Here is a 27,590-nt window from a genome sequence, read left to right as displayed (position 1 = left end):
AAGTTTTGTGACAATTCACAGGGGCCCGTGAGCCATAGGCATCCACAGGAAAGCCGCAATGGAGAGCCGCAACAGGCGCGCCCCCTTCCTGGCTCTGGGGCTTGAACCTATGGCCCTATGGCTTTAGATGGTTGCCATAAAACCAGAAGAAAATGGAGAAGGTCCAATTTAAAATGCAGAATATATTTTGGTGAGAACGTGGGTATGTGTGTGCCTTCCAGACACTGTGCTCCTTGAGGGAGACTTGTGTAGTTCAGTTACAACACAAACAGGAACGGGAGGTACCTGCTCACTCCGGAGAAAACCAGCGACATCATGTTGCTCCCCAAGGCGTCTCTGGGGTCCTTATCGGGGAGCCCGCCCCACAGGGGGCCGAGGGTCCCGGGCCAGTACACCTACAGCCCATCCATCATGGCAAGTAGATCATCCCCCTTGCTGGCACTCTGCCTCGGCTGGTCCGTGACCTCCAGCTCCCCCATGATGCGAGCCAGCTCTTCATTCCTTTGCTGGTCCTGTTGGAGAAACACCAGGGGAAGGCAGTGAAAGGGACGTGTCAGCACGACTGCCTCTCTGTGCACCTGGTGTTTAATTTTCATCCCGCCACCGTGATGCAGGTCAGTTCCTCACCTGATTGCCAGGCTAGGGGCTCTAGATACATGCTGATTAGAGAGAAGGGAGGGCCAGTGAAGTTCAAGGGAAGGGAGGGCCAGTGAAGTTCAAGGTTATTAGGAGGTGAGGAGGGGACTAACGTTTGGCTTGTGCAATCGCCCGCACACACCTGAGTAGCTTGTATGTTGATAACTTCGTAGGACAACTCTTCTGGCCTGGTTAGGGCTGCTTGTCTGCATGAGATAGTAGAGAAATGGGTCAAAGGTTAGGGTTTTCTCCCCGACAGCATGGCACACCGGCGCTTGATAATTTAGAAGCCTATTTTTTCTGCCTCACCTTCTGCCGTTTCCCTCCAGCTTTCTGGCCGTCCTATCCCCAAGCAGTGTACCCTATGCTCCAGAAAGTCAAGTCCCTGTATGTCTCTGTGCCTTTGCATGTACTGAACTTGGCCAGAATGTTTTTCCCCTTCCTCTGCTTGGCAAACTCCAAGACCAAGCCCAGATGCCAACTCCCTTCATCTGCTGGTGCAAAGTCAATCACTACGTCCTCCATTAGAACATTTATGACTCGGCACCGAACTAACTTGTGTCTGCGTGCATTCTCCTCCTACCCTGCGGGCTCCTGAGGACAGGCTCTAGGTCTTACGCTCTATCTTTGTGTCCCTAGCACTCACCAGAGTGACTCTCACACAGAAGAAGTTAGTTCAACAGGAACAGAGGGCAACTCCCATCCCAAATACTTGGGTGCAAGGAGGATCACATGAGATAATGATGCACGCGTGCTCTACAAACTATGAAGCTTTGTATAAATCTGGGTGGATCACTCTCCCTACTGGTTTTGGAGGAGGCTGCCATGTCCCAAAGACTCATGCTCTGACTTCCCTCTGGTTTCTTAACAGATTTTTCTTACTATGATTTTCTTGACTTTCGATACTTCTTGTTCAGCTATGCTTTGCTGTGTAAGACATTAGAACTATTTCTTGAATGAATCCAGAAGATGCATGCTATTTAATACTGGTGGATTCTTCTTCTTTTTTTGAAAGTTTATTTACTTATTTTGAGAGAGAGAGAGAGAGAGAGCGTGCGTGTTTTCGCAGAGGAGAGGCAGAGAGAGAGGGAGAGACAGAATACTTTCTCTGTGCTGTCAGCGCAGAGCTCCACGTCAGGCTTGATCTCATAAACCATGAGACCATGACCTGAGCTGAGATCTCCATCTCACGAACTGTGAGATCATGACCTGAGCCTAGATCAAGAGTCAGACGCTTAACTAACTGAGCCACCCAAGCGTCCCTGGTGGATTTTTCTTTAACTAGGTTATTGAATTTGCTGGTTTTTCCTCTGTGACCTTTACACCTATATTTTAAGTGTTACTGGTTACAATGGTCATTTTTTTTTGGTTCTTATCACACTTAGGATTTTTATATATGCCTTGTAAGAAACAGGTTTAAAACGTACTCCTCCTCTTCATCAGTGGTGAAGAGATTCAACCGGAATCCTGGCTCAGGGCCACTGGGTTTCTTAATCTCCATCCCTCCCATCAGCCTGGCCAAGAAATTCAGCTCTTCTTTAGCAAGAGGGTTTGGAGCAATGTTTTCCTGCAGAAACAATTTCATGATTTTTAGCTACATGAAGGTGATCACATTTCCTGCTGAGACCCCGGAGACCCAGGGTGGTATTACAGAACAAGGCAAAACAATGACTCTTTACATTATCCGGGGAAGAAATGTGTCCAAACAAAGCATAGAAAAGAGGCTTAACCAAAACAGAAATAATCCACATGAGAAGAAGAAGGACCCTTAGCAAGGCAGCAAACCAGAGATTCTCACACTTTCAAGATGAGCGGAGGGCCCCCAGGGATCCCCGTTCTCCTCAGACGACCTTCCTCCTTGCAGAGGAAGAACATTACCTCCTCTTTCGTCAGTCTAGTTCCCTTGAGTTTACAAGTAGCCTCAGCAAAAGCTCCAGGTCCAAGGGCACTGCTTCCATCGGAGCTACCACACTGCCCTCAGGTGGTGACTGTGGTGAACACACCCGGGATCCCTTCCCTCCTCTTGCTGTCTGGCCCCGCTCAACCCTCACCCCTCCTTCCAACCCCGGCTCCTCTAACCCAGCCGCCCCCTGCTCTGCCTCGTCCGCTACTCTGCCTTTCTTTTGTCGCTCTGCCACCAGACCATTATCTCAAGTAGACTTCTCTCTCGCTTGAGATAAACCCCTCTGCCTCTTGCCTAAATGACAAGGTCCAAGTTGTTTAAGCCTCTTTGGGATCAGGCCCCAGTGTCCTGGTACGGGCGGCTCTCCGGCCACCTGCCTCAATTGCGTTATGACCCAGCCACGTGGGAGAGACGCTGCCTCCCGGATCCCCCCCAAACACCACTAGGCTCTCTTGTCCCCTGGTGCCTTTGCTTATACTGACACCTTGGTCTGTGGGCCCATTTCTCCTTCTAAGCCAGCTTTGTGTCCCTGGGTTCCCAGCCCACAGAAGTCGTTCAATCAATGTTTGCACATAACTATTTCATGATTTGTCCTATAGCTCGCTAGTAGCTAATGCTGTGAAAATTTATAAAGATGGCATTCAGAGAATCTAAAACCCCATTTTGAACGGAGCTACCACATCTTTATGTCGGGTAGCACTGCAAAGGGACGGTTTAATGATCAGAACACACGAGTGCTAGACTCAGCAACCACAGACCTAGTGGCACGGGTACAATGCCGTTTCACGTGTCCTGGTGTGTGGTTCCAGCTTAATTATGGTGGTTGAGCCAAGCCTGAAATTACCTAATTAGTCAGATCACTGGAAGTCTTCATGAGAAACTACAATTAAAAACCTTTGTACTTGCAAGGCTGAACTGAGAAGAGTGTAAACAATGAGGGAAACACTGGCTGGCTTTGAAGTCTAGAATTTCCACCCTTCTCCCCATCCCGGTTTTTGTGTCTAGAAATCAGCTCTGAAGAGGAATAAGGAGGGCGGAAGCTCACCTGGGTCCGTGGAGCTAAGTTTTTTGATGCCCCAGACATATGGGTTTCCACCGGCCGGTTCATACTGTACCTGGTGTCAACAGAAAACTGTGAAAACACTTTCCAGCCCTTTTACACTGACTTGTTTCTAACTCAGAAATACAGCACGTTAACTTTTATCCTGAGACATTAAAAAGCACCCAGAAACGTGCCAGGATTACAGAATATAACTAAGTGGGTAGCAACCACGCAGATTTCATGGCTTCCCAAAGAAAAATACCTGTGAAGTTAGGTGGAAATGGCTCTTCTCGCAAAGTAATGTAGATTACTGAAAAAAACGTGAACAGTACGTGAAGGCCACGCCATTCTGGATCTCCATGGCAACAAGGGTTTTGGCTAGTGCTCTTCCGTGGCTATTAAAAATTTTTTTTTTTTAACGTTTATTTATTTTTGAGACAGAGAGAGACAGAGCATGAATGGGGGAGGGTCAGAGAGAGGGAGACACAGAATCTGAAACAGGCTCCAGGCTCTGAGCTGTCAGCACAGAACCCGATGCGGGGCTTGAACGCACGGACCGCGAGATCATGACCTGAGCCGAAGTCGGCAGCTTAACCGACTGAGCCACCCAGGTGCCCCATCCGTGGCTATTTAAAATTATTTATTTTTCAACCTGTTGAGTTACCTGATGTTTGGGCATCTTGGGGGCCCTTGGAAAATGTCAGGGCTCTGCATTCACTGTATCTGAGGGGAAATTATTTCACTTGTCAGCAGGGGTTTTCATAGGGGAAGTCAAGCAGGTTTTTAAAAATGAAGTGACCTCCCTCAGACTTGAATTCATTCGGGGAGGGAGAATGTGCTTACATATTGGTTCCCAGTTTCAGGACTCGGTCTCCATACAGTTCAAAAGAACCTTCTTTTGGTGCAGTGACATAGTTTCCACCATGCTTGAATTCTACCTTCTTCACTTCTTTGCCTTTGCTGTCGAACATTCTACAATACAAAGTATGACATGATGGGATGTTCTCCAAGCTCGGGTAGTCCTGGAGGCTTCTTTATTCTTTGTACTACAGGACAAAAAGGAGATTCATGCACTCCTTCAAGATAAAGATGCTGGTTGAGGTAATAATAACAATATTTACCAAGGACGTGTGAGGTGCCAGGTGCTGTGTAAGCACTTCAGAGCATTATTATCTTATTCATTCTCACAGCAACCATTTCATAGATGAGGAAGTGAATCTTGAAGAACTGGGCGGTTGGCCTCAAGTGTCTGCTAAGTGGCCTAGCTGGGATGAGAACCTGACCTTCTAACTGCTGTGCTTCACTGACGGAAGGCTGGGGTGGGTAGGAACCCGGCACTTTCTACGTGGTGGCCTGCATGTGGGTTTCCTGGCACCCCAAACGTTGGTCTGACAATTACTGTTGAGAATTCACCTGATGAGTCCAGGAACTTCAGTTCCCCAGGGAACGGGCCCGGACACCGGCAACACGAAGCGACCGTTGGAATTCTGAACTTTGTCCTTTAGAAATAAGGATACCTGGGAAAAAATACACTTCTTGTCATTTTTCTTGGTATATTTTCCTAGACATAAGCATTCTGAGGATGGAAAGTGTGTAATGGCTTGGGGGTGTTACCTAGTGAGCTTCTAACAACGAGAAAGACTAAGCGTAACTAGCCCTATAGAGTTACAGTGTTTTTCCAAACAGACCTTCTTTTGAGCCGCACAGCAAGTCTTCCAGGTGAGCTGTATTACCCTCGTTTTAAAGATGAGGAAGCTGAGTTCCCAGAGTGAGGGGACTTGCCCAAAGAGAACAATAAGGACGAGGAACTGGCAGCTCAGAGGTTGAGACACTTTCTCAAGGCCAGCCAGCTCAGAAGGGGCAGAGCTAAAGATTCAACCCTTGTGTTTCTGACTCTGGAGCCTGAGCTTTTGGCCATGTGCTAGGGGGCCCAAGCAGGTGGATGTGGATCCGGTTGGCCTTAGAGTCTGAAGGTCTTTTATGTGACTGCAAACACCATAATATGCTGATTTCTACTTCCTGGTTGGCTTTTTTTTTTTTTTTTTTAAAGTAATCTCTACATTCAACGTTGGGCTCAAGTTCACAACCCTGAGATCAAGAGTCACATGCTCTACCAACTGAACCAGCCAGACGCCCCCTGGTTTGCATACTTTGTGTCAAGGTCTGGATCAGATGAAACTCCATCAAGGTTGCAGTAGTTAATCAGTTCTATTGGATCCTGGCTTCCTCATCTGTAAAACGAGATAAATTCGAGGATCCCTTCAAACTCTAAAACTCGACTAGATTTTATTCATAATATCATCAAAAATAAGCATCTGTTGTGTGCAAAGCAGTGAAAACGCAAAGGGGTAAGAGTGTGTAAGATGGCAGTTTGGCACGCTGATGTTAGACCGTCTAGGCTCACACCCCAGCTGGGCCACTCCTTGGCTCTGAGTTTTGGGCAAGTTCTACAACCTTTCCGAGTATCAGTTTTCTGTTTGGCAAACCGGGGGTGATAATAGCATGTATTCAACGGGTAAGTGTTACCTGCTAAATCAGATAATGAAAAAGCACTTATCGCTGCGTCTGACACACAGTAAGTGCTCGATACGTGGTAGCTAATACTCTTAGGATTACAGTCCAACCGGACCCAGGACCCGGGCGTAAAATGGCAACAGGGGACAACACACAGCAGGATATGCTGGATGGTATATGCACAGTAGCCCACTGAGGAGAATGACCACAGGCATGGGAGTGGGCAGGGGTGAGTGTGGGTTTGGAGCTGGGCCCGGAAGAAGGTGGGTGTGAAGACACTTTAGAAGCAGAGATGGGAGGGGCACCTGCGTGGCTCAGTTAGTGAAGCATCTGACTCTTGATTTTGGCTCAGGTCACGATCTCATGGTTTGTGGGTTTGGCTGGAAGACCTTTAAGGAATTTTTAACCTTAAGATTCTGTGACCAAGAGATGAGAATACAAGCATGGAGAAAGAAAATTTGGAGAGAGAAGTGGGAATATATGCATGTGCTAGACCCTCTGTGAGCCTAATTCTAATAAGGTTGACTGTGTCATAGCAGGTCTGAAATGTATACACTTCAGTCCAGTGTGTGGTTGTGTCTGACCCGACAACCTGCCCTTGGCTGGATGGGACTGTTGGGTCTGTCTGCTTGCCCAGCCCCTCTGCTGGCCCTCAGCTGTTAAGTGTGGCTCTCCTGTCCTTCTCCTCTTCTTTCACCCTTTTTCCCCCCAAGTGACCTCATCTACTCCCAGTGTTCACCTCTGTGCTGAGGGTGCCCAGATCTCAAGCTGCCACTTGGTCTCCTGCCCTGGTCACTTGGTGCATCTATCCCATTGCCTATTAGACGTGTCTACCTATGGGTTCCGTGGGATGTACCTCCAATACACCCTGCTCAGAACAGGGTCATCGTTTGTCTTCCCAAACCTGATTCTCCTCTGGTGTTCCCAGTTGTAGCGACTGACGCCACCAGGGCACTACCTCAGCCGTCTGAGTTCCTCTCCTCGCCACCTTCCCATGTGCATTCAGTCACCAAGCCCTGCAGACCTAGTAATTACTCCTTGTGTTTGGCCCTTCCTCTCCACCCTGGTCCCTAGTGCAGACCTTCGTCATCTCTGGCCTGGCCGCTGCAGGTGCCTCCTAACTGGCCTCCCTGCCCCCCCTCACCTGGTTGTGAGCCATCCTCCATTCTGCGGTGAAGACCCTTCTTTTTTTTTTTTTTTTTTAAAGTTTATTCATTTGAGAGAGAGAGAGAGAGAGAGAGAGAGAGAGAGAGAGAGAGAGAGAGGCAGAGACTCCCAAGCAGGCTCCACGCTGTCGGTGCAGAGCCCGATGCAGGGCTTGAACCCATGAACCATGAGATCATGACCTGAGCGGAAATCAAGAGTCAGACACTTAACCAACTGAGCCAGCCAGGCACCCGTGAAGAGACACTTCTAAACTTCTATCAGGCTGTGTCCTTTTCCTGCTTTAGTGACTCTCTGCTGCTTGCCAGATAATGTCCAGTTGGCCTGTGTTCTTCTCTGCAGCCATGTTCCTCCTTGAATCCTATGTTCTTGCCACATCCAAACGCTTGCAGTCTTCTGCTGCCTCTGTACCACGAAATACACCAAACAGGTATGTGCCTCATGCCTTTACTGAGATGGTGTTCTCTACTTCGGATGTCCACTTAACCCCGCTCCTATTTTCCCATGGGCCTGGTGAAAATCCATTTTTTAAAAAAGATACCAGATCCTCTATGAAGACTTTTCTTTCTTTCTTTTTTTAAAAAGACATATAAGTAATCTCTACGTCCAATGTGGGGCTTGAACTCACGACCCCAAGATCAAGAGTCACATGCTCCACCGACTGAGCCAGTCAGACACCCCAACTTTTCTGATTCTCTGAGGTAGAAATGGCTGCCCCCACCCCCGTGTCCTCCCTCTTTAAGCTCTTCTATTTTAAAACCAAACATCTGTAAGGCACTTAGTGCATTTCCCCCTTCTCTAATGAGTTCCTGGGGGCAGGTAGCATGTTTCCTATGGAAAGAGGAAATGAAAGTCACAGGGCTGTGGGTCTGGAGTGCCGGATGAGGCGTGTCCCTGAGCAGTCACATTCCCCAGGACAGTGGCTGGGCTCTGCTGGCCAGGAGGAGAGCCAGCCAGGGATGTCAATGCTCCGGGAACAGGGGTGAGTGACTGGGCAGTCAGTTTCAGTGAGTGATGAGTGCAGGGCTTTGTGTGGTGTTGGGCTTATCGGTCTGTCCTCACTAGGGGAGGGCCAAGCTGGTGAGGGCAGGAGAATAATGATCTGAAAGCAAGGGGGAAGGTGGTGGAATGCTGACCATGCTTTTTACACCCTACCTGTGGACAAGGGAGGATGACCAGCCTCCACCAAGAGACCAGAAGACTTTGAATGCCGTCTCTATGACTTATATATTCAATTACTTATTTGACTTTGCTACTCAGATGCCTAATAGGCAAATCAAACTTAGATAAAATTAATTAATTTTTCTACTCAAATATACTTCCCTCAGGCTTTCCCCCTCTCAGTTAATGGCACCACCTGCTGCTCAGGCCAAAAACGTAATCATTCTTCATTCTTCTTTCTCTCCCTCCCCATGTCCAATTTCTCAGTAAGTCTTAACTGCTCTTGCCCAGAAGGGATACCCCAAATGTGAAGACTTCTCACTATCTCCACTGGCAGCAAGAACTGTCATTCTCGGGGCGCCTGGGTGGCGCAGTCGGTTAAGCGTCCGACTTCAGCCAGGTCACGATCTCGCGGTCCGGGAGTTCGAGCCCCGCGTCAGGCTCTGGGCTGATGGCTCAGAGCCTGGAGCCTGTTTCCGATTCTGTGTCTCCCTCTCTCTCTGCCCCTCCCCCGTTCATGCTCTGTCTCTCTCTGTCCCAAAAAAATAAATAAACGTTGAAAAAAAAATTAAAAAAAAAATCATAAAAAAAAAGAACTGTCATTCTCTTTCTTTCTTTGCTTTAAAAAATTTTTTTTAATGTTTATTTATTTTTTCAGAGACAGAGACAGAGCATGAGCTGGGGAGGGGACAGAGAGAGAGGGGGAGTCACAGATTTCGAAGCAGGCTCCAGTCTCTGAGCTGTCAGCACAGAGCCCAATGTGGGGCTCGAACTCATGAACCATGAGATCATGACCTGAGCCGAAGTCGGACACCTAACCGACTGAGCCACCCAGGCGCCCCTCTTTTTTTTTTTTTAAAGATTTTATTTTTAAGTAATCTCTACACCCAATGTGGAGCTTGAACTTACAACCATGAGATAGAGTCACATACTCCACCGACTGAGCCAGCCAGGTGCCCCGAGAACTTTCATTGTCTTTAAAAAAAATGTTTATTTGTTTAATTTTTATTTATAAAATAATAATTATTATTATTTAAAAAAATTTTTAATGTTTATTTATTATTGAGAGACAGAGAGAGACAGAGCATGAGCATGGGAGGGGCAGAGAGATGGGGGAGACACAGAATCTGAAGCAGGCTCCAGGCTCTGAGCTGTCAGCACAGAGCCCGACGTGGGGCTTGAACTCACAAACTGTGAGACCATGACCTGAGCTGAAGTTGGGCGCCCAACCAACTGAGCCACTCAGGTGCCCCTAAAATAATTATTATTTTATTTTTTTGATAGAGGGCATGAGTGAGCAAAGGGCAGAGAGAGAGAGAAAGGGAAAGAGAGAGAGAGAGAGAGAGAGAGAGAGAGAGAGAGAGAGAGAATCCCATGCATGCTCTGTGCTGTCACTCACGAACAGTGATCATGACCTGAGCCAAAATCAAGAGTTGTATTCTTAACCGACTGAGCCACCCAGGTGCCTCTAAATGGTTTGGTTTTTTTGAGAGAGAGAGAGAGCGCGCACAAGGGGCAGAAAGAGAGGGAGACAGAGGATCCGAGGCAGGTTCTGTGCTGTCAGCGGAGAGCCTGATGCGGGGCTAGAGCCCACGAACCGTGAGATCACGACCTGAGCCGAAGTTGGACGCTTAACTGACTGAGCCACCCAGGGGCCCCAAGAACTTTCATTTTTTACCCAGATTTCTACAGTAGTGTCCTAGCTACAGTCCTATTTCCGCCCTTGTCCCATACAGTTCATCTTCCAGAACACAAATCAGATCACGTTATTGTTCACCTTAGGATGCCTGAAATGTTTTCTTTACTCTTAAAATAAACTCCTCACTTGGGTACAAAGCTAAGTCAACTGGTAGGTACCAGTTTAGTTATAACTGGCATCTGTTCTGATGAGTCAGTGCCCACGCCACACAGCTTGTTAACTGTATCACTCCTGCCTACATAGGCTTCACTCACACTGGCTTTGTCTCTGTCCAAGGAACACATCATGCTTTTTCCATCTCAGGATCTTTGAACTTGCTGTCCCTTCAATTTAGATGCACTTCCCTGAGATGTCAACTCATGTGTCTGTCCTCAGAAAGGCTGCCCTTGACATGTCTTTAACTCTATCATCTAAGGATGCGCTGTCCAGTACAGTAGCTACTAGTCAAGTGTGGCTATTAAAATTAACTTGAAAATTCAGCTTCTTTGTCACACTAGCCGTATTTTAAGTGTTCCATAACCATATGTGGCTAGTGGCTATCACGGTAGACAGCACAGATATAGAACATCTCTATCGCGACAGAAAGTGCTATGAGACACTGCTGGTCTAAAGGGACATTCCATCCCAGTTGCTCTCTATAACTTTACCTTATCTTGTCATTTTCCTAAAAGTTATCAGAACCAGAACATGACTTACTTGTCTTCCCCGTCTCTTCCTACTAGTGTAGAACCTCCCCAAGGCAGGGCCTTTGTCTTGTTCTCCCATGTATCTCTCACCCTAGTATCTCAGACACTGAGTGAGTATAGAGTAGGCACTCAATAAACAAGTGTTGGACTGACTAGTTTTACAGAATGAACTGATTCCAAAGGCGGTGGATAATCGAGGGGAGGTATAGGGAACATTCTATGAAAAGGCAAAGATGGAATGAAGTGTCCCAACATCTGAAACAATGGGAAGAACACGAGGAAGGTCCACGAGGGAAGGAAATGGGAATGGGAATGAGAGTCTGGTTGAGGGTAGGTGATCTGAGGAGACTGCCTTTGAGGAGGCAACTCTGCAAGGGTTCTGGAGGGCTGAGGGGGTTGGGGATTGGGATGGTTGTAAAGAACTGCTCAGGATTTCAAGTGGATTCCCACTAACAAAACTAAAGACTATCAAGACTGTTTTGAAAACAGAGAAAATCTGTGTAGGCAATCAGACATTGCGGCCGAGCAGAAACACCTTTAAAGACCAGTCTCGGAAAACCAGCCAAGTGTAACGGAGCAGCAGCGGAATATCGTCAGGATATGATATTCCTATTTTTCTTCATGGACATTCAGATGTTTCACTGCCTGCCTACTTGGCAATTAAAGCTTAATATATTTTGTGGTTTAATATATTTTAATGATTTTGTTATAAACTTATTATTAGGAGTGTCTTTTCATTATAATGGATTTTATCTCGTCAGAATTGAGAAATCAATATGGCTCCTTATATCACTACAATCCATAAAACAATGTCCACACAGGCACCGTCCTGAGAAGAATATGATGCAGGGTTTTCAATATTTTAAAGCAATACAAAACTTAATCTTATTTGTACTTTCATATATTTTTTAAAATTTTAATCGATGACTATGAGAGATCTTAATTTATGTTGGTGTTATTACTCCCATCTATGCTGAATAAAATTATTCATGAGGGTTAAAAATGAAATTGGCCTCTGAGTTGAAATCTATTTGTCTTCCCTGGTCCACAGAGAACACATTTCCTCTGGAGAAGGGAACAGACCATATTTTAAAGAGATACATAGGGTAACTGGGCAAGAATGGCGATATCACTATCTTCCTTGGTCCATTTGAAAACTGCTGAGATTTGTTATCGGCAATTTTATCATCATGGAGCCAAGCGCTGAGGACACCACTAACTGGGCCACTTCAGGCGTCTTCTGCCTGGCCCCTTGGCACCCTGTTTCCCTAGGACAGCAGTGGCAGGGTGCTCCTGGGGCCACCCACTCACTCACCCGGATGTGCAGGTCCTGGAAGAAGGTGAGGAGGGTCTGCCGGATCAGCTGGAACTCCCCCGCAGAGAGGCCCCCGTATGTCTGCCAGAGGCAAAGCAGAAAGAAGCACTTCACTTCCAGAAGTGAGGTGGGAAGGGCAGACAGGCAGGGCTAGGCGGGCACTCAGGGGCTGGAGCCAGAGAGGCCAACAGGGCACTCAGGGAACTCGGCTGCTGGGGGAGGAGGGGCAGCAGGAGAGCCAGCCCGGCTCCCTCCCCAGGGGGAGAGACCCCATTATGGTACCCTTCACTTCTCCCTTCTCCCATTCAGATTTAGCAGAACATCCACCGTGAACTCCTTCTCAGAGGGGTCAGGAGAAAATGGCTGTGCTCGTGCTCTGTGTCATTGCTTTCCCAGCGTTGAAGGCAACGGTGAGAGCGCATAAGATGGGAAGGCCTATTATATGACCTTTTAATCTATTTTTAGATACTTGTAGATTTTTAGAATTTTGGGGACAGTGGCAGGCTTTGCCTATTCTGTCTGTCATAGAATCTAGCTGTTCTTTTTTTTTTTTAAGATGTTTATTTTATTTATATTTTGAGAGAAAGAGAGAGAGACAGAAAGAGAGAGGAGGGAGGGGCAGAGAGAGGGGGAGAGAGAGAATCTCAAGCAGGCTCTGCACTGTCAGCACAGAGCCCCAAAGACGTGAGGCTCGAACTCACAACAGTGAGATCATGATGTGAGCCGAAATCAAGAGTCGGACACTTAACTGACTGAGTCACCCAGGAGCCCCAGAATCCAACTGTTCTTATCAGGGGGAATGAGAATAAGAACAGGGCTGAGGGATGATGAACTGGCGGTGACCTCTTACTTCAGTCAGCTGCCGGAAAATCTCCTCCACTTGATGCAGGATGGCTGGGGAGTCTTGGATGAATCCCTTGATGGCATCTAAATGATTGAAAGTGACGAGCAACACATCCTTGGGGCGGGGGCACAGCAATACTTGGTGTTTGAAAGCCATAGTCATCAGGTCATAGAGCTGAGCAAAATAAAGGGGATCAGAGAAGTAGACATCAGCACCTCCACACAATCATTCGGTCAAGCATTTACTGAAAACCAGTTCTCGGCATATCATACAGCTCAGGTGACCACATCAGTGATCACTCAAACCAAGATACTTTTGAGAGTCAAAGGGGATAATATTAGTAATTAAGCCAGAGCAGCAGGAGGAGCATGAAGCCAGACCAGTGGAGGAGCATTCCTGAGAAAACCAGGATTTCTGGTCAGCTCACATGTGTTGCTAATGGAACACGTTTGGGACAGTATCGGCAGCCACGGGGCCCTGGACTGGTGCTGGCCTCAGAGAGCGAAAACCCAAAAGCCAGCCCTCCACCACTGTGGCTGATGTGCTGGATGGCCCTGGCCAAGTCCCTCCACCTCTCTGAGCCTGAGCTTTCACACGTGTAAAAATTATTCCCTAATTTCCTATCATTGCGGAACTGCTGAGAGGAGGCAGGGAGATGGTATGTGCACATGTGGTAAGTGTAAGGTCCCACAACCATGTAGGAGCAGTTTTAAATGCTGAACGGTACTTAACGAGATATCAACAAGCCCCCCATGTGGTCTGACCGCCCATGAGCAGGAAGAGGCGAGACACTGGTGAGGACCAAAGTGGTCAGGATAGGTTTTGCGGGAGCAGAAGGCTGCAGTCATAGGTTCACACCGACTGAGGGAGGGGATAGGCATTCTAGCTGAGGGCAACAGCATGTAGGAGGGCCTGAAGGCAGCAAGGAGTATGCTATTTTCCTGGGAGAAGGAGGAGGACAGCCTGATTGGAGAGGGGAATTCGTGTTGGGGTCAGTGGGAAACAAAGTTGGATAAATATGGCAAGATTAGAATATTAAAGGTTTTAGAAAGACAGGCAAACTTATTTACTTATTTATTTTTAATTTTTTTTAATGTTTATTTTTGAGAAACAGAGAGAGCACAAGCGGGGGAAGGGCAGAAAGAGAGACGGAGACACAGAATCCCAAGCAGGCTCCAGGCTCCGAGCTGTTAGCACAGAACCCGAAGCGGGGCTCGGACTTACGGACCACGAGATCATGACCTGAGCCGAAGTCGGACGCTTAACTGAGTCACCCAAGCGCTCCAAGGCAGGCAAAATAATTTAGAATAGACGTGGTGGGGATTAGAGAGCTACTAAATTTTTCCGAGCTGTCAGGATAGAGGTAGTGGTTAAGCCAGATCAGTGAGTCTGGCAATGATAAAATGAGATGGAGTGGAAGGGAGACTGGAGTTGGGGAGATTGGCTAGGACCTGGCTCCTGATAGGTGTGTAATAACATCTAGTGACTACAAGAATGAAAGAAACTGGGCTCGGTCTGTTACATCCGGTATCGGGCTTCCGGCTCAGGTCATGAACTTGTGGTTCATGGGTTCAAGCCCGGCATCCGGCTCCGTGCTGATGGTGCGAAGCCTGCTTACGATTCTCCCTCTCTCTCTGCCTCTCCGCTGCTCACAGTTTCTCTCTCTCTCAAATTAAATAAATAAAAACTTAAAAAAAAAAGGATGAAAGAAACTTTGCTGGAGTAATCTGGATGTAAGGCCTGGTATAAAGATGGTGGGCATGGAAAAGGCAGGGAAAGGAAGCACACGTGACTCTTCAAAGGAAAAGCGTCACATGTGGCGACTGCCTGGCTAGGTTTGGGGACGAAGATAAGGGCTGTCTGAAATGCGTTTTCTATCTAGTGCTTAGGAGAAGGCCAATGCTGACAGTGGCAGGGCAGTCTGGGGGATGCGGGGCAGAAGGAAGCAGTCTGGGAGAGAAGCTACCGGCACGTTCGAGGCAGGGTGGAGACTATAAGCTATGACGATCTCGTGTGGTGCTGAGCACGATCACATACATCACCTAGTTTGGTCCTATTTAATCTTCACACGGACTCTATGATGTAGAGGTTAGCCCAAGTTTAAAAATGAAGAGACTTGCCTAATTTTACATAGCTGGTAGTAAGTGGCAGGGTGAGATTTGAACTCAGGATGGTCAGATCCTAAGGCAAGAGGAGCACCCTGGTGTGTGTGTGTGAACATAAAATACTAAAGATATAGATTTGAGACTCTCTGCCGTCATTGCCAGACATGAAGCACCTGCTGTGGATAGGACACCATGCAAGGAATCAAGGATAAAAACAGGTATAAGATGAAGAAATGAAAATTCAGATTATTCAGTAAATTGAGTCTCATAGCTTGTAACTGGTAGAGCTAGATACTCGAATCCAGGTTAAAAATTTTTTTTTATTTATTTACTCTTGAGGGAGTGTGCATACATGTGAGTGGGGGAGGGGCAGAGAGAGAGGGAGAGAGAGGGAGAATCCCAAGCAGGCTCCTTGCTGTCAGTGCAGAGCCTGACGCAGGGCTCGATCCCACAAGTCATGAGATCGTGACCCAAGCCGAAATCAAGGGTTGGATGCTTAACCCACTGAGCCCCCCAGGTACCCCAAGAATCTAGGTTTTTTGATTCCAAATTCTGTGTGCTTTCTTTACGAAAACATGGACCTTCTTAAAGGCAGAAGAGTGAGCAGAGCGGAGAAGGTGATTAACACTGATTGAACATCTGTTACGTGCCAAGTCTAGGTGTGCTATGTTTTCTCATTGAATCCTCCTTGAACTGATACAAACAAGCTATTATTATCCCTATTTTATAGATGAGAAACTGGAGGCCCAGGGAGATCAAGTAACTTTCCAGAAGTAAGTGAGAGGGGGTAAGGGCACAGTTAAAACCAGTCTGTCTCCCCAAGGTTCCCAGCTTCCAGCATTAAGTGAGCACTGATTTTGCACACTCAGCACTCACTGTCAGTCCTCAGGATTTTAAAACCTTCACATAACGGAGACACTAAAAAATAAATTATTTAAAAATTATTATTGTTATTGCTATTATTAAAGATAACTGAAGCCCATATTTCATTCAGATTTCATTAGTTTCCCCTAACGTCCTGTTTCTGTTCCAGGACCCCATGTTACATTTAGTCATCAGGTCCCTTGGGCCTCTCTTGGCTGTGACAGTTTCTCTAACTTTGCTTGGTTTTGGTGGCCTTGCGAGCTTTAGGTTAGGTACTGGTTAGGTACTTTGTAACGTGACCTCCAAATGTCATCTGACGTTCTTCTCACGATTAGACTGGGGTTGTGAGTGTTCGGGGGGGAAGACCACAGGGGTCGAGTGCCATCCTCATCACATCCCATCGGGGCACATACTACCAACATGACTTATCCCTGTTGACGTGGACCTTGATGGTCCCGGTGGAGGTAATGTTTGTCATTTCTCCACTGAAAGTTGGTGTCCCCCTCCCCTTCTGTACTGGCCTCTTTGGAAGGAAGTCACTGAGTGCAGCCCCCACACAGGGAGTGCGGGGTTATGCTCTCCTTTCTTGATGGCAGAGCATGCTCTGAACAGGAGATTCTTCTGAATAGGAGATTTGTCTGTTCTCTGCCATTTATTTATTTGAAATTATCGTTTTAAAAATCAGAGTGCCCCAACAATTTGTTCCCCAAAGATATAGATATGTTCATGTTCTAAGTAAAGACTGAGCAGTATCGAATTTGCTTTTAAAAATGTCTGGTTTCCTCATCGCAAAGCTTAGATTTGTTAAGAATGAAGCAGAATTAGTGTTTAGGGTGGGGCACCTGTGTTGGGTTGAGGTTCCTAGGTGTGTTCCTAGTGTTCCCAAATATGGGCATGGATGCCAGCCCTCTCTGGGCAGGTGGAAGGACACAAACATCAGAGGGGTTGGGATGGATGACTTGAGGTCTTTTCTAACTCCAAAACTCAATACCAACACCTGATACTTGTGAGTGGCTTTTTTTTTTTTCTTTTTGGCAAGGCACCATTGCATACATCATCTCATTTGACCCAGTCTGTGCTCATCCACAAAGGGTACAAGAGGTGCAACCAAGGAGACAGAGGCAGCTGTCTGCTCTCACCTTGTCCATGCTGGCCTGGTTCAGTCTCATAATGGAGGCATGAGCCAGGCGGTCGTAGACGGTCCTCAGGGCCTTCTTGGAGTAGAGCTCTTGGGGTTTGAACAATTCCTCCATAAACTTTCGATTGAACATGGTTGAGATGATGTCGTGCAGAACTGTAGAGACAAGAGAGAATACAGCTGAGCGAGGTACTGGAGGAAGCTGTATTCGGGAAATGGTCTCTGTGTATGAATGGGATGCAGGGGCCGGTCTAAGCAGAGCTGGGGATGCTGATGTGCTGGTGAGATGTGCTCCCTTGGGATAAACCACACAGGTGTCCCAATAGAAAGCAGGGCCCAGAGTGCCTTATGAGCCTGTCCCAGAGCAAACATAAATGTGACAACGTATAAATGTGTCATGCTTTAGGGCCTATAAGCCACTTTTATACAGGTATTATCTCACTTGATGGGGGAAATGTTTCTTCTTTCTTTAAAAAAGATTCCTACGAACATTTTCGATCTCTTCCTTGAAATGAGAGGCAGTATTGCTCTTTGTGTTTAGCTAATCTGTAACGTTTTTACTTAAAATTAAATTTCATAAAAATGGGACCAATAATGGTAATTGACTCTGTTTAAAGAAAAAATACTTTATGAAAATAGACAAGTCTACCCACTGGTTAGAGATTTCTCGTGTTTCTACAAGACATGTACGTCATGCACCATTTTAGAATGCCTTGATTTCTACATTTGATCTATAATATTTAAAAAAAATTTTTTTTAACGTTTATTTTTATTTTTGAGACAGAGAGAGACAGAGCATGAACGGGGGAGGGGCAGAGAGAGAGGGAGACACAGAATCGGAAGCAGGCTCCAGGCTCTGAGCCATCAGCCCAGAGCCCGACGCGGGGCTCGAACTCACTGACCGCAAGATCGTGACCTGAGCTGAAGTCGGACGCTTAACCGACTGAGCCACCCAGGCGCCCCTACATTTGATCTATAATATTGATATTACACTGTGGTGACATGTCTCAGTGTTGTTCAAATGGAAAGTTTCCATCTGGTGAGAATAAAAGTCCTAAGGCATGTGCAAACCAAAGTGTCTATAATTCTAGTCGTTCATTCACTCATTCAATTAACTATTTTGTGCTGCTCAAATAACATTAGTTGAGGGCTAGGAAAACCATCTGGTACAAGAAATAGGACCAGGTATGTATGAACACAGATTATTCTTAATTAAGCCAGATATATGCTGACCTCAGGGTGAGAGTATATGAATGCTGAGAATATACATTCATAGCAATTAAAACTTGCAAGAAGGGGCGCCTGGGTGGCGCAGTCGGTTAAGCGTCCGACTTCAGCCAGGTCACGATCTCGCGGTCCGGGAGTTCGAGCCCCGCGTCGGGCTCTGGGCTGACAGCTCAGAGCCTGGAGCCTGTTTCCGATTCTGTGTCTCCCTCTCTCTCTGCCCCTCCCCCGTTCATGCTCTGTCTCTCTCTGTCCCAAAAATAAATTAAAAAAAAAAAAAAACTTGCAAGAAAACTGATTATTTAGAATAATGATACAAACTCAATTACTAAACATGAGTGATTATCACCGAAGGATACAAATGCCCCTTTCTCTTGCCACACAAAGGTGGCACCAGGTGATTGGTTGTGACCATGAATTTTGGAGACTGAAGGCAAGGTAGTGTGGTCAGGTCATACCTTTAAGTCATGGATAGAAGTACCCTGAGCGCTCAGGCCAGCACTAAAAAGCATCTGGGCACCTGGCTGGCTCAGTTGGTGGAGTGTGCGACTCTTGATCTTGGGGTTGTCAGTCTGAGCCCACAGTGGGTGTAGAGATTCCTTAAAAACAGTAAAATCTTAAAAAAAAAGCATCTCGAAGAACATTTTGGGGGGAAAGGGGAGCTGGGGGCTAGTTGTGTCTAAATCTTTTTTTTTTTTAATGTTTATTTATTTATTTTTAAGAGAGAATGTGTGAGCAGGGGAGAGGAGCAGAGAGAGAGAGGGAGACAGAGGATCTGAAGCAGGCTCTGAGCTGACAGCAGAGAGCCTGATGCGGGCCTTGGACTTAGGAACCATGAGATCATGACCTGAGCCAAAGTCAGACGCTTAACCGACTGAGCCACCCAGGCACCCCCAGGCTGTTTTTAAATCTTACCTGGAAGGGCTACGGAGAAAGAGCGGAAGCCCCCTCCCCACCTTTTTTAACAGAAAAGAACTAAATGACTGTGGCTCCTGGCAGAAGTGTTGAACTCACACTTGACCTTAGGACTTCACTCTAGGCTCTATCTTCTTTGTGAGGAAGAACTCCATTACCAACATAGGGTAGGCGTCACCTCTGACAATTTGAACCCATTGCAGCATGCCCCTAATGTGCACTAAACATTTCCCCAGTGTGGACAGTTTGGGGACATATGAACTCTTCTGGGTTTGCTTCATGAATGGTCTTTTGTCTTTGGCCAAAACAAGCAAGGGCCTGCAAGGAACTGGGTTTCCTAACCCTGTTCTTACCGTAGCCTAGATCAAGTGCAGAATTTGCAAGGGAATAGGTACAAATGCAAAGCCACATATAAGCCCTCAAAAGAAAGAATTTGAAGAATTTTCCAGATTTAGGTAGGGCAAGGAGGAGTGCCAAAGAGGAAGAATTCCAGTTGAAGAATCACATCAGCTCTGGTCATGTCAGTGTTTACAAAAGCTGCCATTTACCCGGGTGCTGGGTCGTTTCTCTAGAGTCTTTGAGTCCCTAGCAGCTTAGACCCAAATACCTCAGTTCTAAAAGAAAGAAAATTGCAGGGTGAGTGTTAGTCACTCTGGCACAGTACAAAGCAAAGTGAAACCTTTCCCTCCGGGAAGTGAATAGGCCACGTATCACCATGGCTCCTTGTACCAGAACCACCAGAAAGTCTACCTGTCATTAGGAGCACAGCGCACCCTGTCTCTGTGGGCAGGGCGGTGAACACAAATGCCCCCAAAGAAGAAATGACCGTTTTATGATTGGGTTCTGGCACCCAGGGCTCTCGCCTCTCGAATTTAAGTCTTTTTTTTTTTTTTTAATTTTTTTTTTCAACGTTTATTTATTTTTGGGACAGAGAGAGACAGAGCATGAACGGGGGAGGGGCAGAGAGAGAGGGAGACACAGAATCGGAAACAGGCTCCAGGCTCTGAGCCATCAGCCCAGAGCCCGACGCGGGGCTCGAACTCAGGGACCGCGAGATCATGACCTGGCTGAAGTCGGACGCTTAACCGACTGCGCCACCCAGGCGCCCCTCGAATTTAAGTCTTTGGAAAGAGTATGGGGGCACAAATTAACAGGCTCACAGCTCACAATGTGCTTTACCCGGCACTTGGTTGAGGCGGGCCTAAATCTGTACCGGACTCGAGATAAACGCCAGGGCACGAGGAACGGAAGGCTGGCCTTCCCTAGAGAAGCAGTCCATGCTGTATTGAAGTTAAACCTGAGAAACGATTTTAAGCAGGCCTGTCGGTCTGTCTTCGTGTTAGCTTTCTGCACTCACATGAGCTCTGCCTAATTTCACGAGGCAGGAATGTGCTAGGAGCTAGGCGACAGCCTGCAGGGACTAAGGGCAGGGAAGGAAGTAATTTTTAACAGGTGCATCAGAGAGGGTTAGTAGCTGAGCTCTTAACATATCAGGCTGCTTGTCCTGGGTTCTGACTATGAGGTCAGGTTCTGCTTGTTATTTAAAAATGCCTAAGTTGGGGTGCCTGGGTGGCTCAGTCGGTTAAGCGGCCGACTTTGGCTCAGGTCATGATCTTGCGGTCCGTGAGTTCGAGCCCCATGTCGGGCTCTGTGCTGACAGCTCAGAACCTGGAGCCTGTTTCAGATTCTGTGTCTCCCTCTCTCTGACCCTCCCCTGTTCATGCTCTGTCTCTCTCTGTCTCAAAAATAAATAAACATTAAAAAAAATTTTAAAAATGCCTAAGTTAAAATAAATTCCAGTGATTTAATTATGTATACTCACAGCCTTCATAATTCACGTCTCATCTGAAATTCCACCATGTGTCAAGAGGTGGGCCAAAAATCGCTCAAGAGAAGTGGTAAAATGCAATAAAAGTGTGTCGAGGACTTCAGGTGTGTTTTTCTTGGATCCTGGCCTAGATGAAATAATTCTCTTGATGAAAGCAACTGGGTTTTTAAAAATTTTTTAAATGCTTGTCTATTTTTGAGAGACAGAGTGCAAGCAGGGGAGGAGCAGAAAGAGAGGGACGCAGGATCTGACGCAGGCTCCAGGCTCTGAGCCGTCAGCACAGAGCCCGACACGGGGCTTGAACCCACGAACAGTGAGATCATGACCTGAGCCAAGGTCAGATGCTTAACCGACTGAGCCACCCACGCACCCCTGAAGGCAACTGGGTTGTTACCAACTACCTCTGCTCTACATTTAATTGTTATGGGGAATATGCAATTTGGAACCGAGCCTAAAAGGGAGAAGCTGCTACTTCCAGGTGGTTACCATTTTTGAAACCTTACTATGTTCCAGGCACTGGGCTTAGAACTTTCTCATTTAAACCCCGAGACAACCCTGAATTACTCTCCTTATTCTATCAAGGAGGACCACTGAATCTTAGACAGGTTAAAGTCCAAGGTCACGTAGCTGGTGGTGGAAGTGAAATTAGGATGGGTGTTTGATTTTACCGTCTGTGCTCTTACATATTACGTATGTCGTCTCCTCGGCATACTTGGTATGGTGAGAGCATTTAAAATCTTGAGGACGATGGCCGATGGCGTGCATAAACCGCACCCAAATGTCAAGTGATGGAAGGTACTTGTGACATTTAAAGGTGGGGAAGGCTAAGGTTTTATTCTGGGGAACTGGCCAAATTTTCAGGTTTGCTGCTGGTTGTAGGTGAAGGGGAAACTGAAGATTTGGCACGATTAGGTCCTGGTGCATGCATGCTGCAGCCCACAGTCCTGGCGGCTGTGCAGCCACAGGCTCCCATTTTTCTCCGTTGCTCAGTAGAGATCTCTGTGTGCTAAGGAGAACGGCTCGGGGAGGAGCACCGGTGTCGAAGCGCAATTCTTTGGCTGCACGATACTGTCACATAATGGTTTTAAGGACTACCGGATAGGACAGTCTCCCCAGATGTGTAGCTGCTGTCTTGGTGGTCCCTGTCAAACTTGGCACTGATGAGAAGAGACAAATACCTAGGGCGCCATATGGTCCTTTGGCCAAAGTTTGCTTGGTTTTCATTTTATATGCTGCATTTATTTAAGTAAGAGATTCCACCATACAACCAACGTCTTGGCTAAAGAGAAACTCACGCCTGTGTTTTCCCTTAGGAGTATTTAGAGTGGTCCCACAGGAAGCCCAACGATACAGGACCGAGTGAGCCTGTGGATGCAGACTGAACGCATGCAGCCCAGAGATAGCATACCTCGTTTTCTGTCCACCTCTGTCCATTCATCTACATGAAGCATATAAAAAGAAAACACCAGTTCATGAAGCAAGAACATTTTTTTCAAGGAGGCTTTAAAAACACCAATTCCGACGTTGTGGCCTATGAAACTTCAGTTTGCACGTGGGCAGTGACGTCTAATGCGGATACCCTGCCTTCCATTTGAGACTTTGGAAAGGACAACAGGTAAATAACAAGTTCCAAAAGAGCCCTGGAGAGGCTATGTCTTTTAGAGGGGGGCCTCGTGGGAGAGGAAACCCAGGAGAAACCAGCTACCTTGGGGTTGATCTTGAAAGGCCTGAGGAGTCATTTTCTCTGATGCTGTGAGAATACACACCATTCAAAGGCTTTTACAGACACTAACTTTCATGAGGAAGACTCCCCAGAGTAGGTAGAGAGAGGATTTTCTTTTTCTACAACCTGATTTTTTTTTTTTTTTGATTAAGATTTCCCTTTCCAGAGTACAGATGGAACTGCTCCAGATAGAAAACTTGAAAGGTGAACCAAAAGGAAAAAAATGTCCATTTGTTTCTGATTTACTTTTTACATATAGATGCATGACTCCCATGTAAAAAGAGGGGAATAATGAGGGGACCACTGTAAGGAAAGCCCCTGAGGACAAAAGCGGGTGGGGACATGCCAAGAGGAAACCAAATGAGGAGAGAGGTGCTTGGCTGGAGAAATCCGTGAGAATCAAGACCCTTTATAGGTTGAGATCCGGCTCTACCATTTGCTAGCTATGTAACTTCAAGCAATTTATTGAACCTCAGTTTCTCCATCTGTAAAATGGGGATCCGAACGGCACCTACGTCATAGGGTTGCGGTGGGGATGAAGCAGATAACACGCATCCAACACTTAGCTGGCTTCTCTTCTGGCTTCGCTTTCTGTACCACACGACCTTGGACACTACCCATGAAGGACGAAATGTGGCTTTTTTCTTTCCTTAATTTTCTGGGGGGGAGATTTCAATGTTGAACTCCAATACCACGCCCTCTAAGCAGGGTTCTACGTGCATCCACATTCTTATTTATTTATTTATTGCATCCATATTTTAAACACATTTTGTAATTAATGGTCTCTTTTGGAAACACTTGCAAAATAGGTTGTTTCAGAGGTGATTTCTGAAGTTATAATCGAGCATCCATGCGCCTTCAACATACAGCACCAACAGCACCTAAGAAATCAGTTCGAAAGCACAGCCACTGCCGTGCCCTAACTGGTGGCAAAAGGTTCCCACTGCAAGGTTAGACGCCTCTGGGAAAATTCACCATCTTTTTCCCCACAAGTCACAGGCTTTTGGAGAGAAAATACTGGGGAAGCAGCACCAAGAACCTGGCCTTCTTGGAGCAGATACTGGTTTCTTTGGCATAATGTCCACATCCTCTGTCTTTTAGTGGCATTTATTTTACAGGCGGTCTTGCCTGATGCGTTCGTGGGCAGAGGGGTGGTGCTGCAAGGGGCCCAGTACTCTAAGAGACAGTGGCTCCCTGCTGCTGGCAAAATCGGGTCCTGGGTAAGGGCACTCCTGCAGGCAATGACACTCAGCTCCAGCAGAGGTCGCTCTAGTGCTGTGCGCCCCACGTCCCTGTCCTCCTGAGGACCTCAGGAAGGTAAAAATCACGTCCTGACTTTCTGTTATTTTTCCTGATGACTTGGTTGCAACAATTTCACTTTAGTATTTTGAATGGGAGGAAGGCTCAAGATTATCCAGAGCTGCCTGCTACATTGGAACTAGAAAAATAAAAACGGTATCTCACCACCATTCGCTGTGATCTGCTTGTCCTGGAAAAATCACTTACTGGCTCTATGTCTCAGTTTCCCCTTCTCTAAAATGAGGAATGTAAACAAAATGTAATAGGGTCTTATTTAGGAGTATTTTTGAGAGGACAGGAGGCAAAGGCAGCTTTTATTATTCTTGCTATTGCTTAAAACGTGGGACATTCATATGCAACACTCAAAAGTTGCCCCACAGAGATGGCACTTCCTTTCTGTTGAATGCTAAACTAGAGGCTGCATTGTGGCGAAAAACTGCAATATGTGCGCTGGCCTTGTGGGAGCGGGAGGGCCTCCAGGAGACCAATTAGTTGTGTAAGATAATGAAAACACCTAGAAGAAATATGATTTCCATTCACGGCATCAACGAGGACTTGTTTACCGTGTCTGGTGTTTTATAGGCCTCTGTGCGCCAGTAACGGCCACAGTGGCTCCTGCAGCTACGCCAACTCTCAATGGGGGGACAGAAGGGTGTTTCTCAGCTTTGTGAATCCTGAGCCCTCTACCCTGTTTTGTCACTGTCTTCTACAAGTCCCCATGAGCCAGCTACCCTCCGTCATTCCTTTCATAAAATCAGTGGGGTATGTTGGATACGTTTTTCAAAGCTCTCCCTCTCTTCCCCACCTCCCATCCCCCCTCCCAAAGATTCTGATACAGTCCCCCCACGTATGGAAGTATAGTGCAGCAGTTGAGGACATATTCATTAAGAGTGTGAGCTCTGGAGCCTGATGACCTGGGTTCAAATCCTTTACTCTTCCTCCTACTGGCTATGTAACCCTGGGCAAATTAGCTTCCCCAACTGTGAAAAGGGGATAGTATTACCTAAAGGATAGTATAGCTGTGGGGATTAAGGTCTTCAGAGAGGTCCTTGGTACACGGTAAGTGCTTAGTAAATGTTTATTGTTGTTGTTAGGAAGATATGTCAGCTCCCCAGCCGCCCCCCCCCCCCCCCACCGCCTGCCCCGTTTTAGAATCAGTTGCTGGATGAGACTGATCCAAAGCCCTGAATTCTGTGAATACACAGAACGGCTGGATCAGGCTCCACCCAGCATCTCACAGGATGTCTGACACTCACCCAAACTGTGGAAGGAAGGAACCAGCGAGTGGATGTGAATTGCTAACCATGGCCGAAACTCCCTAGAGCTGCGCTCGGCAAACCCAGAAGGACTATAGCTCCTGAAGACAAAGGAAACCGGTCCCTTCGCATTCAGAGGGTCTTGTCCTGACCCCCCCTCTTGAAAGCCAGCACCTGCTACTCATTGTGCAAAATATGCTGAATACAAGATCTCATTCAATTCTTACAACTTTGCTGTAAGTATGTATGATTCCCATTTTATGGAAAAAGAAACGGTCTTATGGAGGTTACACTCCAAAATCACACAGCTGGTTAAATGGCAGAGCTACAGTTGGAACCCAGTTGTATGACTGCAGTGAGTGTGCTCTTAATTGCTAATTTACACTGTCTTCTGAGATGCAGGCAGCCAGGGCAAGGACTACCTGTCAGCTCACTAGTGCCATCAGGCGCAGTGAAATCACAGAACATATGGGCCAAGGAAGACAGAACCCTCTTGAGGAAGAAATGGCAACATCATATCAAACAGCCAATTTAGATCATCAGTTCAACAAACACTGACTCAACACCAATTTATTCTGGCCTAGGCATTGCGCTAGGTGCTACAGTACAAAGCTGAATAAAACCCTCACGTGTGGGGGAGACACCCAAAGACTGTTTCAGTATAACATGGCCAGTGACAAGGTAGGGAGAGGCATGCATGGAGTGCTATGGGAGGATTCTCAGACCCTTTCCCCATCTTCCCGAAGGAGATGATTCTTAAGCTGAAAATGCAGGATGGGAGGGGAACTATCAGCACAGAAATGGCAGGTTTGGGGTACAATGGGGGTTACTAGCGTGGAAATCTGAATGCACATGCTTTAAATGTAGACCTATGATTAAGATACACAGTAGGAGGCAGGCAGTGGTGGAAGGTAGGACTGCAGAGGTGGAGAGAGATCATGTCAGCGAGGGCCCTGAATCATCCTGCCGAAGACTTGGTCTCCATCCAAACAGCAGTGGAAAGCTGACAAAGGGTTTTAAGTAGCGGGGAGTATGGACAGATTTGCATTTTAGAAAGCTCACAGGCGGCAGTGTGCAGAATGAATGGAGGGGGTATGCTGCAGGGAACTCTTTTTATCTCTTTGTGCATAGACTTGGACTCAATCGCACAGGCACAACAGTGAATATCTGAATATGTATGCTTAACGTCCGAGTATGCACGTTTAACATCAATTGAGCATACAGACTGTTGGAGAGAATAAATTTTTAATCTTGGGTCATGTCAGTTACCTTTATATCCACTCTTCTTTCTCTACCTTGAAATACAGATTTCTTTCATACTTAATCCCAGGAAACTTGGTGAAAGCGGATGTTGGTTGAGAGGAAGGAAAAGAGGGAGAGCATAAGGGTGGCAGAGAGTTCTGGGTGGCCATTTCTCCGGAAATTAGACGTGGTGTATATGGGTGACAGCGTTTGCATTTCAGAAACTCTCATATAATTATCTCCAGAACTGCCTTCTCTTCCAGTAATTGTAAAGAGAAAGCTTAAAAGTCACTTGTGTTTTCTTATTTATCTGTTATTCCAGAACCCCATCTTTCTAGAAATAGCTTCTGAAATGAGCAAGACTTGCCTCCAGTTCATGAAGGAGGCTACTACACAGAGGACAGGAGAATCCTCACCTCGTTGGAGTAGAGGATTCTTGGACTGGCAAGGAGTTTGTCGCCAGGTGGTGGGCGGCTGGGACTCCTACATTTGGGAGGGATCATTTGTCAAGAGAGATTGGGAGATCATCTCTCCAGTTTGAGGGAGGGGGGAGGAAATTGGAGGTGAGGGGGTCAGGTCCCCTAATGATATACCTTAGCGCGGGTATTTAATCCTTCCGCTGCGAAATTTTTTTTTTGGAGAATTTGACTCCTGAGGGGCTCTGACCAGACGGGGCTGTGGCGTTATGGGGCTGGCTATAGGAGCGCGGGGTGCAGCGGTGTTGGTCAGTCTGCAGGGGGGCCTGGCTGGGGGGACGGGGTCCGGCTGCGAGCGCCGGGGCGGCGGGGAGGGGGCCGGGCTGCGGGGCGTGGGGCTGGCTGCGCGGGCCGGGCGCCTCTCACCTTTGCGGGCCTTGTCTCCCGGGATGTTCTGGGCCCGCAGCCGCTGGTCCAGGATGTAAAGCATCTCCCCGCCCAAGTTCAAGAAGAGCAGCGGTAGCGTCCGCACCGACATGGTGCCAGATACCAGCGGGGCAGGCGACGAGACCCGGGGTTGGGTGGCGGGAGGCCTAGATTCACAGCCGCCGCGTCC

At 47.1% G+C, this 27,590-nt stretch overlaps 1 protein-coding gene across 2 annotated transcripts; it reads right to left on the bottom strand.

The window, feature by feature from the left end:
• Window positions 1-105: 105 nt before the first annotated feature.
• Window positions 106-27,590, bottom strand: OSCP1 (organic solute carrier partner 1). 2 transcript variants are annotated; one of them, XR_007155243.1, is made up of 11 exons: window positions 27,401-27,590; window positions 17,073-17,227; window positions 12,971-13,138; window positions 12,121-12,201; window positions 4,995-5,098; window positions 4,425-4,553; window positions 3,585-3,654; window positions 2,064-2,203; window positions 779-842; window positions 286-512; window positions 106-121 (listed from the first exon to the last, which is right to left on the bottom strand). XR_007155243.1 is itself a non-coding variant. In XM_047873844.1 (10 exons), exons 1-10 carry the CDS (start codon window positions 27,510-27,512, stop codon window positions 396-398), a joined length of 1,140 nt encoding a protein of 379 aa, XP_047729800.1. In that variant the 5' UTR covers window positions 27,513-27,590; the 3' UTR covers window positions 163-395. The 2 variants fall into 2 exon arrangements, 1 of the variants encoding a protein (XP_047729800.1); XM_047873844.1 differs by lacking the exon at window positions 106-121 and having other exon boundaries at window positions 163-512.

The sequence above is a fragment of the Prionailurus viverrinus genome, chromosome C1, assembly GCF_022837055.1.
Source record: "Prionailurus viverrinus isolate Anna chromosome C1, UM_Priviv_1.0, whole genome shotgun sequence".
NCBI classification, from domain to species: Eukaryota; Metazoa; Chordata; class Mammalia; order Carnivora; family Felidae; genus Prionailurus; species Prionailurus viverrinus.
This window is presented reverse-complemented; position numbering and strand designations above follow the sequence as displayed.

What these genes read in the sequence shown, in the direction of transcription:
- OSCP1 (XM_047873844.1), bottom strand. Translation starts at nt 27,512, where the DNA reads ATGTCGGTGCGGACGCTACCGCTGCTCTTCTTGAACTTGGGCGGGGAG. An exon ending in ACCAGGCCAGCATGGACAAG is followed by an intron (nt 13,139 to 17,072) that starts GTGAGAGCAGAC and finishes TATTTTGCTCAG; the next exon opens with CTCTATGACCTGATGACTAT. An exon ending in GAAGTTCCTGGACTCATCAG is followed by an intron (nt 4,554 to 4,994) that starts GTGAATTCTCAA and finishes TTTGTATTGTAG; the next exon opens with AATGTTCGACAGCAAAGGCA.